Source organism: Pelophylax lessonae (assembly GCF_965119305.1).
Source record: "Pelophylax lessonae genome assembly, chromosome: 1".
NCBI lineage: Eukaryota > Metazoa > Chordata > Amphibia > Anura > Ranidae > Pelophylax > Pelophylax lessonae.
This window is the reverse complement of record NC_138768.1, coordinates 524,912,278-524,924,372: the sequence shown is the minus strand read 5'-3', so window position 1 is coordinate 524,924,372 and position 12,095 is coordinate 524,912,278. Positions and strand designations below refer to the sequence as shown.

The following is a 12,095-nucleotide window of genomic DNA, read 5'->3' as shown; positions in this document are numbered from 1 at the left end:
CCATGTCTTCATGGACCTTGCTTTGTGCACTGGTCCAAATCATTTGGTGGAGGGGAGGATCATGGTGTGGGGTTGTTTTTCAGGGGTTTGGGCTTGGCCCCTTAGATCCAGTGAAGGGAACGCCTAAGGCGTCAGCATACCAAGACATTTTGGACAACTTCATGCTCCCAACTTTTTGGGAACAGTTTGGGGATGGCCCCTTCCTGTTCCAACATGACTGTGCAGCCGTGCACAAAGCAAGGTCCATAAAAATATGAATGAGCGTGTTTGGGGACAAGCCCAACCCCTGAAAAACAACCGCACACCATAATCCCCCCTCCACCAAATGATTTGGACCAGTGCACAAAGCAAGGTCCATAAAGACATGGATGGGCGAGCTTGGGATGGAGGAACTTGACTGGCCTTCACAGAGTCCTGACCTCAACCCGATAGAACACCTTTGGGATAAATTAGAACGCAGACTGCGAGCCAGGCCTTCTCTTCAACATCAGTGCCTAACCTCACAAATGCGCTTCTGCAAGAATGGTCAAACATTCCCATAGACACACTTCTAATCCTTGTGGACAGCCTTCCCAGAAGATTTGAAGCTGTTATAGCTGAAAAGGGTGGGCCAACTTAATATTGAACCCTACGAACTAAGACTGGGATGCCATTAAAGTTCATGTGCGTGTAAAGGCAGGCGCCCTGATGCTTTTGGTAATATAGTATATATATATATATACTATATTAGATTAGATATAGTATATATATATATATATATATATATATATATATATATATACTATATTATATATTAGACCTAATATATATATATATATATATATATGCAGTGCCTTGTGAAAGTATTCGGCCCCCTTGAACTTTGCAACCTTTTGCCACATTTCAGGCTTCAAACATAAAGATATAAAACTGTAATTTTTTGTGAAGAATCAACTACAAGTGGGACACAATCATGAAGTGGAACGAAATTTATTGGATATTTCAAACTTTGTTAACAAATAAAAAACCGAAAAATTGGGCGTGCAAAATTATTCAGCCCCTTTACTTTCAGTGCAGCAAACTCTCTCCAGAAGTTCAGTGAGGATCTCTGAATGATCCAATGTTGACCTAAATGACTAATGATGATAAAAAGAATCCACCTATGTGTTATCAAGTCTCTGTATAAATGCACCTGCACTGTGATAGTCTCAGAGGTCTGTTTAAAGCGCAGAGAGCATCATGAAGAACAAGGAACACACCAGGCACATCAGAGATACTGTTGTGGAGAAGTTTAAAGCCGGATTTGGATACAAAAAGATTTCCCAAGCTTTAAACATCCCAAGGAGCACTGTGCAAGCGATAATATTGAAATGGAAGGAGTATCAGACCATTGCAAATCTACGAAGACCTGGCCGTCCCTCTAAACTTTCAGCTCATACAAGGAGAAGACTGATCAGAGATGCAGCCAAGAGGCCCATGATCACTCTGGATGAACTGCAGAGATATACAGCTGAGGTGGGAGACTCTGTCCATAGGACAACAATCAGTCGTATACTGCACAAATCTGGCCTTTATGGAAGAGTGGCAAGAAGAAAGCCATTTCTTAAAGATATCCATAAAAAAGTGTTGTTTAAAGTTTGCCACAAGCCACCTGGGAGACACACCAAACATGTGGAAGAAGGTGCTCTGGTCAGATGAAACCAAAATCAAACTTTTTGGCAACAATGCAAAACGTTATGTTTGGCGTAAAAAGCAACAAAGCTCATCGCCCTGAGCACACCATCCCCACTGTCAAACATAGTGGTGGCAGCATCATGGTTTGGGCCTGCTTTTCTTCAGCAGGGACAGGGAAGATGGTTAAAATTGATGGGAAGATGGATGGAGCCAAATACAGGACTATTCTGGAAGAAAACCTGATGGAGTCTGCAAAAGACCTGAGACTGGGACGGAGATTTGTCTTCCAACAAGACAATGATCCAAAACATAAAGCAAAATCTACAATGGAATGGTTCACAAATAAACATATCAAGGTGTTAGAATGGTCAAGTCAAAGTCCAGACCTGAATCCAATCGAGAATCTGTGGAAAGAATTGAAAACTGCTGTTCACAAACGCTCTCCATCCAACCTCACTGAGCTCGAGCTGTGTTGCAAGGAGGAATGGGCAAAAATTTCAGTCTCTCGATGTTCAAAACTGATAGAGACATACCCCAAGCGACTTACAGCTGTAATCGCAGCAAAAGGTGGCGCTACAAAGTATTAACTTAAGGGGGCTGAATAATTTTGCACGCCCAATTTTTCAGTTTTTTATTTGTTAAAAAAGTTTGAAATATCCAATAAATTTCGTTCCACTTCATGATTGTGTCCCACTTGTTGTTGATTCTTCACAAAAAATTACAGTTTTATATCTTTATGTTTGAAGCCTGAAATGTGGCAAAAGGTCACAAAGTTCAAGGGGGCCGATTACTTTCGCAAGGCACTGTATATATATATATATATATATATATATATATATATATATATACGGTATATACTGTAAATATATTCTGTATGTATTTGTTAGTTTGTTTGATTAGTTGTGACACATACAAGAATAAATATGGAGAGATGTACACTTGCCAAGCCATGTCAGATATTTTTGTTCCATATCTACCTGCTGCGGTGAAATGTATGGAATCTGACAGTTTCCATACTTCTGATCAATACTGCACAGTATACACAAACATCTCATGATCAGTGCAGACAATAACGTGCTGTCATCAGATGACTGATGACCACAATGTAATGAAGGGACAAATTACATAACCACAGAGATCCACAAAGCAACAAATAAACAGTGCAGAGCTTATCTGATGATAAAATGCTCAGTGTAGAGATACCTGATCAAAGTCACATTACCAAAGGAATATAATATAGAGTCCCTTCTTTTGCTCTGTACTGGCAACAATAGCAAGAACAAACTTGCTATCAAATATTTGTGACACAGAAACATAAATGCAGTGACTTCTACAAGTTTACAGTAAACCTGAACCTAGGCAAACAGCTGAAATACATGTATGAAAGCTATTTTACCTGCCAAAGGATTTCTATTTTTGTCCATGCAGTTCTGAGATTTTACACAGTGCTGCCTGGTAGGAAAAGAAATTGTGGGATCTATGTATAAAAATTCCCTTTGTATGAATGTGTCAATCATTTGCACAGGCATCACACATCTTCACTGTAATTTCCTTAATATATTTATTTCCTAGAATCGTCAGTGCCCTCTAGTGGAAATAATGTGGTATTTTCTGGTTGGGATATTTCAGGAAAAATACTGTATCATTGCCACTAGAGGACACTGACAATCTTAGAAAAAACAAGTATAAGGCAAATTACAGTGAAGATTTGTTGCACCTGTGCAAATGATTGACACAAATTCGCATAGTGAATATTTTTTACAAAGAGCCTTTAATCTCTCTGTGCTGCAGTTTCTCTTTCACTTGCAGGTGTCCTCCCTATCCCCCACTCTGATAGTGGACAGTGAAATGAGAAGCAGTACAGTGATGAGCTTTTCTCCCTGCCAGACTGCTCTCTCTTCTTAAGCATGTTCCTTGTACTACAACACAACTGATATATGGACAGAGGATGGGCAGATGATTGACAGCTCCGCCCCCTCCTTTCATAGTTCACATTTCATTCATAGAAGCTGTAGTATTGACTTCTGTGAATGGAGGAGCTAGGTGGAAAGGGCTGGGTGGGTTGGACTCTCTTGATGAAAGCCTGTGACAGCCCTTTAACTGTATTAACCCCTGCCGCAACGTAGGATTATAGATTATGGGTGGAAAATAATTTCTACTGACAGAAGAGGCATCAGCACAAGGGTTACATCCTGCTGATTATACAATACATTTATTGCACTGATTTTTCTGTTTTTTATTTTACGTACACATAGGCTTTAAAGGGTTACTAAACCCAGGACCCTGCATTCACTATATGTGGTCTCCCACAGTACACAGAACATAGAAATGCAATTGTTTTAGTAAATATAAACTGCTAAATACCTTTTCCCATCAGAAGTATATAGCAGTCTTGTGACTTCTATCAGTGTCTGGTTAAAGCCTGTAGGAGGAGTTACATTCTACTCTGACTGTTCTGTGAGGCTGTAGGGACCCTAGATCCTCTGTCTGGACAGTGCTGATTGGGCCTGTGCTGATCACATGCATCCTCCCAAGAAAAAAAAAAAAAAACCGCTGTAGCAATACACACCAAACTGAACATGTGTAGAATGACTCCAAAGGCTCTGTATTATCAGGAGATGGATTGGGGACTGTGGAAGAAGGGGAGGGGTCTTTTTGAACAATGCCCAGGATTAACCCTTTAGGCCCCACAGTGAGTATAACAAGCCTGCTTTACTGCATATACAGACTGATTTTACTGTTGTGGGCTTAGTAACACTTTAAGGCTGCCTTTGCATTGCTTTCCTTATTGAAAATGCTAGTTTCCATGCTGTTACATTGACCCTAAGGCTTCAGTACTGTGTCATTGGCATTGGACAAGTATGCAAATCAGAACCTGTGGCTTTTCATTGACTTTGCTAGTAGTTCGCTAGCTTAGAAACACAGAAAGTATTGAGACCAGAGACAGGCAACTAGCGTTTTAGAAGGAGGTCAGTGATAGTGGCTTCCATATTTCTGTTAGTACGGGCAACTGCTACACAAAATATATATATACATTTTTTCAAATGTACAGTATATATAAAAGCATTTGGGTACCCCTGGTCAATTTCTTTCCTGCTCATCTGAGTATCGAGAGTTGATACATCCCACTGGTGTGGGGTGTAACTGGCTATGACATGGATAACTTTTGACAATTCTGTTTAGTGCCTTGAAGCAGCTTACTAAGATCTTTAGTTTGTTGACACCCCCCCTTTTTTTTTATTGTTCTCTTCTCTTTCCCTTTCTGTTTGTTGTCTTCTTTTTTTCCTATTATTATACCATTTTACAAAACTCTGGTATGCATTAGCAGGTCTTTGAGGTTCATGTACCCTTTAACCGGTTGCCGACTGCGCACAGTATATTTACTGCGGCAGTCGGCCCCGGCCAGGCAGAGTGACGTAGGTCTACGTCGCTCGCCTGTCACTCCTTCTAGGGCCAATAGCGGGCGGGCGCGCGCCCGCTGAGGCGCGCGCCCGCCTCGGCTCGTTCACGGAGGAGTGCGGGAGTGTGACTGGTGGACCCGATGTCCGCCGGTCACACTACGATCGCCGGTACAGTGGGAGAAAGACAGAGCGGCTTATGTAAACAAGCCGCCTGTCAGTTCTCCCTGTGTAAAAGTCAAGATCAGACAGTTCTACTATGTAGAACTGTTGATCTTTGTTTTTACACTAGTAGACCTGTCCCTGCACAGTTAGAATCACGCCCCTAGGACACACTTAACCCCTCCCTGTCCAATACTGTTAACCCCTTCCCTGCCAGTGTCATTTTTGCAGTAACAGTGCATATATATAGCACTGATTACTGCAGTAATGTCACTGGTACCCCCAAAAGTGTCAAAAATGTCAGTCAAGGGTCCGATCTGTCCGCCGCAATGTCGCAGTACCGCAAAAAAAATCGCAGATCGCCGCCATTACTCGTTAAAAAAAAAAACACCAAAAATGACAAAAATCTTTCCCTTTGTTAGTAAACGCGATAACTTTTGCGCAAACCAATCAAAATACGCTTTTTGCGATTTTTTTTACCAAACATAGGTAGCGTAAAACAAATTGGCCGAAAATTTTAAAAAATTTTGATTTTTACATTTTTTTGGGGGGAATTTCATATAAAAAAAAGTGAAAAATATTGTTGTTTTTGCAAAAATTACGCTCTTTTTTTGTTTATAGCGCATGATCAAAAAATCGCACAGGTGATCAAATACCACCAAAAGAAAGCTCTGTTTGTGAGAAAAAAAGGACGTGAAATTCGTTTAGGTACAGCGTCGCACGACCGCGCAATTGTCCGTTAAAGTCACGCAGTAAAAAATCGCAAAAAAACCCCTGGTCTTTTAGCAGGAAAATCCTCCGGTGGTAAAGTGGTTAATTGTGTACCTTACTCATTTGTCTATGAGATTTTCTATTGAGCATTGGTGAGCTTGCTGCATTAGGTCTCTGACCTTTAGGATAGTAATGCACTTATTGGGTATGTTTGTCTGGCTGTTGTGCTCAGTTGTGCCTGAGATGCTTTAATCTCTAACACAGTTTACCTTTGTCTATCCTAAATAAACAATTAAAAAAAAAAACATTTGGGAAAATTTTATAATATTCAGAATATACAGGTATACATGTCTAAATATTCCTTTTACAATTTATATTAATTTAGCAGACCAAACATAAGTAATTTATGACAGCAATATTGAAAAGCCAGTTTCACGGTACCTGAATGTCTTTCCAAAACATTTTCTCTCTGTCATAAAATCCTTTGAAATCTTGATATTGGCGAAGTAATTCAATAGGGGGTTGGGATCCATATCGGTCTAATTTTGGCATGTTTAAGTCATCCACAAATATGATGACTCGCTTGTTACCGGGTGCCCCTGAAAGCAGGATACAAAATAAAGAGAGGTAATATGTCAGATGCGTTAATTCTGAGTATACAGTAAATTCCTATAAGGAAAAAGAACATATGGTAATACAAAAACACAAATAATTCTATGTATATTTAAAGTGGAACATAACCTTCCTATCCTATACAGCCAAGGAAGCTGCCATCTTAGCCCCTGTTTGATCTACAGTTGCCATAGTGCTGCACATGTTATCAGTTCTGATAGCATCTATTCGGTGGCTTGACAGTTCATTTGAGAGAACAAGCAACCGAGACAGTTATCATTCATGGCAAGCCTTGAATGTAACTGTATTGTGGTGTGTTAATATGTTTACATTGTACAGGTTCATATGTAATGTATTTATTCAAAGCAAAATCCTGTGGTCTGATGAGACCAAGACAAACTTATTTGGTTCAGATGATGCCAAGCATGTGTGGCAGCAACCAGGTGAGGAGTACAAAGACAAGTATGTCTTGCCTACAGTCAAGCATGGTGGTGGGAGTGTCATGGTCTGGGGCTGTATGAGTGCTGCTGGCAATGGGGAGATACAGTTCATTGGGGGAACCATGAATGCCAACATGTACTGTGACATACTGAAGCAGAGCATTATCCCCTCTCTTCGGAGACTGGGCCGCAGGGCAGTATTCCAACATGATAACGACCCTAAACACCTCCAAGACAACCACTGTATTGAGTTCTTTTTCTTTTTTTTTTGCCTTGCTAAAGAAGCTGAGGGTAAAGGTGATGGACTGGCTAAGCATGTCTCCAGACCAAAACCGTATTGAGCATCTGTGGGGCATCCTCAAATGGAAGGTGGAGGAGCATGGTGGTGGGAGTGTCATGGTCTGGGGCTGTATGAGTGCTGCTGGCACTGGGGAGATACAGTTCATTGGGGGAACCATGAATGCCAACATGTACTGTAACATACTGAAGCAGAGCATTATGCCCTCAATGGGGAAACTGGGCTGCAGGGCAGTATTCCAACATGATAACGACCCCAAACACCTCCAAGACAACCATTGCCTTGCTAAAGAAGTGAATAAAAAGACACACACTGACCTAAGTCAGTGAATCAGCGCTCACTGGACCACTCTGGAGGGGACCACATGACCAGTGGTGCCACAGATGAAATCACAAATAAATGTAAATAACATTAAGTGGATAAATGAATAGATTAAATAACTTTCCATGGTGGAGGGGCGGGCCTGCCTGATGAAGGAGGAGGTCCTCCGAAACGACGTTGCAGCCCGCCCTCCACTCTTGGTTCAGTGTTCGTTCCTGTCGGCTTCCGTGGAGGAACCGACAGACTTGTCCTTTCTACTTCTGGTTTCCGGGTCATTACCTCCCTGCTGCACGGCGGATTGCGGTGAGGCTGCCCAGCCAGGGAGCCCACGCCATTTGCGGCATCTCCCGGTATTGCCGGTATCCAGGACTGCCTTCACCATTATACAGGACCCAGATGCGATTATCCTTCATCTTGCATCTTCCATCGGATTCACTGTGGGGACTGTCCTTTTGCACCATGCATGCTGTCTTATTGGAATACCTGTTTTTAACATGTAAGTTACTACATTAAATTATATAGCTGTTCATCTACCTTTATGACTTGGCGCCCTTGTTCTTTTTCTTTTTTTTTGCCTTGCTAAAGAAGCTGAGGGTAAAGGTGATGGACTGGCTAAGCATGTCTCCAGACCAAAACCGTATTGAGCATCTGTGGGGCATCCTCAAATGGAAGGTGGAGGAGCGCAAGGTCTCTAACATCCACCAGCTCTGTGATGTCATCATGGAGGAGTGGAAGAGGACTCCAGTGGTAACCTGTGAAGCTCTGGTGAACTCCATGCCCAAGAGGGTTAAGGCAGTACTGGAAAATAATGGTGGTCACACAAAATATTGACAGTTTGGGCCCAATTTGGACATTGTCCCTTAGAGGTGTACTCAATTTTGTTGCCGGCGGTTTGGATATTAATGGCTGTGTGTTTAGTTATTTTGAGGGGACAGCAAATTTACACTGTTATACAAGCTGTACATTCACTACTTTACATTGTAGCAGGTGTCATATATATATATACACATATAATGTCTTCTTTTTTTTTATGAAGTAGAGATTTATGTTTTGGCTTCACTCACTGTTGACTGACTCTCACTACCTGGAAGATTAGTTCTGAACTTTCCTCCTGTTAGTTTAGGGTCATGTACCCCTGCTCATGGCAGCTAGAAGATGATGAAGAAGAATATTATGCATGTATATGCTATAGGCAAAGTTTTTTCTGGGAATATAAATTGTGTTTTTTTTACTCAGGACCTCTGCTGGCAAGATACTGTGTATAGACATCAGGAAACAATTACATCCATGAGCAATAGGCCTTACATTGCTGCATCACTGTTGTTGTAGCAATATTAAATCATAGGGGGGTTGATTAATTAAAGCTGGAAAGTGCAACTCTACATAGAAACCAATCAGCTTCCAAGTTTTTTGCCAAAGCTTAATTTAACAAGCTGACGTTAGAAGCTGATTAGCTACCATGCACAGTTGCAACAGATTTTGCACTTTCTAGTTTTAGTAAATCGATTCCACAGTATTAATTAAATGAGATCTTTTCATTATAGTTCTCTGTTGCCTTTACTGTATATGATAATAATAATGTACTACTTAGTATGATCCTAACAATTTAAGAAGTCATGCTGCTTTTAATATTTCTAGCTACCTCCTTGCCTTACATAAAGTAAAGAAATGTGATAACTTGATTTTTATAACTAATGATTTTTAAATATAATTCATACTGAATTTTTTTGACTGCACTCATATATGAATGTAAATTCAATATAAAACAAAGCTTCTCAACAAAAGATTGACCAGCAATGCCCTCAAGTGTCTAAATAAGGTGTACTGCTCACAAACCTTTTTATCGTGTTACAAAACATATTGTGTGTGATGCTGACTCTGTTCCCTTATGCAGTATGACATGAAACATGAAAGAGACACGGATACTTATTTAAAAAAAATCACAATACTTTGAGACTGACCTTCTACATGCGAAGAACACAAAAACACAAGAGAACCAGTCCCAAAGTCTGAACTGGAGTGATTGCACACTATATTGATGAAGTACAGTATATCAACTTCATTATTTAAAATGTACATTTTATATCTGCCTGGAGTTCAACTTGAGACCATTTAATTATTTGTATTTCCCTTTTTCATAGATTGATAGATGACAGGATAAATATAGCACCTGCTTGTTTTCTGTATAATTGTCCGTAGGCATAATCCCAATGGACAAGGAAAGGTCTGTAATAAAGGGTCAGGTTTTTACCACTGTCTGTGTTCCCACTTGCCTTCCTGTCTGTCGGATGAATTAGAGTGACACTAAAAATAAGATTTTTGTAAGATCTTACCGTAAAATCTTTTTCTCTGATGTTCGTCGACAGACGCAACCTCATCTCCATGAGCTGAGTGGGTTTCTGCTCCTCCCACCAGGAGTAGTCTAGGCAATAAAATTTGAATACACAACGCCCAGGGGGATGACCCTCTAGACATAAACCCCCACTGCACAATCCACCAGATCAGTTGTGGGGCGGGTGCTGCGTCTGTCGACAGACATCAGAGAAAAAGATTTTACGGCAAGATCTCACAAAAATCTTATTTTCTCTATTGTCCATCGACAGAAGCAGCCTCATCTCCATGAGTTGAGTGGGATGTCCCAAAGCAGTGTAGGTATGAGGGGTGGGAAAAACGCAACCAAATAGTAATGTCAACTCCAAAAGGCTAAACTTAGGCAAGCGGGCAACATGGAGCTCAACCAAACAACAGGAGCTCACCCAGAAAAAAGACCCTGAAGATAAGTACAAACAAACATTATCTTATGAAACAGCAGCCTGCAAAACCTTGTGGCCAAAAGAGGCATCCAAAGATGCCAACAAATCCACCTTGTAAAATTTGTTAAAGATGTGCACAGACGACCAAGTCGCTGCCTTGTACAACAGAGGCCTGATGGCAATAACCCCAAGGGGCATTCAGCACTCTAGTAGAATGTGCCTTCACAGGGAAAGGAGGAATCTGACCCTTGATTGAATAAGCCTGAACCACCATCTGCCTGATCCATCTCGAAATGGTCGCAGCGGACACAGCCAAACCTTTGCGAGGACCGTCCAGAAGGATAAAGAGAGAGTCTAACTTCCTCAAGGACTCAGTAACCGTCAGATAAACTCTTATCGCCCAAACCACATCCAGAGAGTGTAAGGCAACTTCTTTGTGATGTTTAGACTTAGGACATAAGGAAGGCAATATAATGTCTTCATTCAGGTGAAAATCCGACACCACCTTAGGAAGAAAAGACAGATTAGGTCGGAGGACCACTTTATCCCGGTGGACCACCAAATAAGGCGAACGACAGGACAACGCCGCCAACTCAGAGACTATGTGGGCAGAAGTGATAGCCACTAGGAAGGCAACCTTCTGCGACAAAGAAAGCAGAGAAATCTCCCTAATATTCTCAAAAGGAGGCTTTTGAAGAACAGACAAAACCAAATTAAGATCCAATGGAGGCAATGGGGGATCTCCTCAGAGGGGCCAGATGATGCACCCCCTGAATGAAGGTGTGAATCAAACTACGAGTAGCCAACAGACGTTGGAAGTAAATAGCCAAGGCGCTGACACCTGGCCCTGATAGTCCCCAATGCCAAGCACTGTTCAACCCCTTTTTGCAAAAAGGCCAGAACCCTAGCAATCGAAAAAGAGCGAGGGTGAAGCTGCAGCGATTCACACCATGAAATGTATGATTTCCACATACGACGATAGATCTTCCTAGAGGTCGATTTCCTGGCCTTCAAAAGGGTAGGAATCACCAATTAGAGAGACCGCTATCCCTCAACACCTTGCTTTCAACAGCCAAGCCGTTAAACAGGATGGAAGATCAGTCCTTGAGATAGAAGATCTTCCCGCAGAGGAAGACGCCATGGAGGATCCACGACCATTTTTACCAGTTCTGCATACCAAGACCACCGAGGCCAGTCTGGAGCCAACAGAATGACCAGAATGCCTTCCATCATCACCTGGTGAAGAAACCTTGGCAGGAGAACGAGCAGAGGGAAGGAGTATAACAGGCGATACCAACCCAAGGAGCCACCAGAGCATCTGTGGCGTCGGCTAGAGGATCTCGAGACCTGGCCACAATCCTCTGAACTTTCCTGTTGAGGCAAGATGCAAACAGATCCACCTTCCGAGTCCCCCACCGGGCACAAAGGAGATGAAACACCTCCGGATGCAGGAACCACTACCCCTGATCCAACACCTACCTACGGGATGTGGACCATGGAAAGAGCCGGAACATTGTGTTCCGCCCATAACAGAATCTCGGCCACCTTCTTGGCTCCCAGGGCACTCCTGGTGCCCCCTTGATGATTGATGTAAGCCACGGCTGTGGCATTATGCGACTGGACCCGAACCAGAGAGCCGCGTAGCCAACTCATCCAGTGAAGCAGGCTGAGCTTGATCACTCTCAGCTCCAGGATATTGATCGGCAAGGAAGACTCTTCTGTCATCCAAGTTCCCTAGGTACAGAGC

General features: G+C 42.1%; 1 protein-coding gene across 1 annotated transcript in view; it reads right to left on the bottom strand.

Annotated features, from left to right (window-relative positions):
• The window catches only part of DNAH6 (dynein axonemal heavy chain 6), a 473,665-nt gene that overhangs the window by 222,102 nt on the left and 239,468 nt on the right, over window positions 1-12,095 (bottom strand). The window contains exon 40 of the mRNA XM_082248007.1: window positions 6,366-6,523. Coding sequence (XP_082104133.1) covers window positions 6,366-6,523 — 158 coding nt within the window. The remainder of the gene's footprint in view (window positions 1-6,365; window positions 6,524-12,095) is intronic.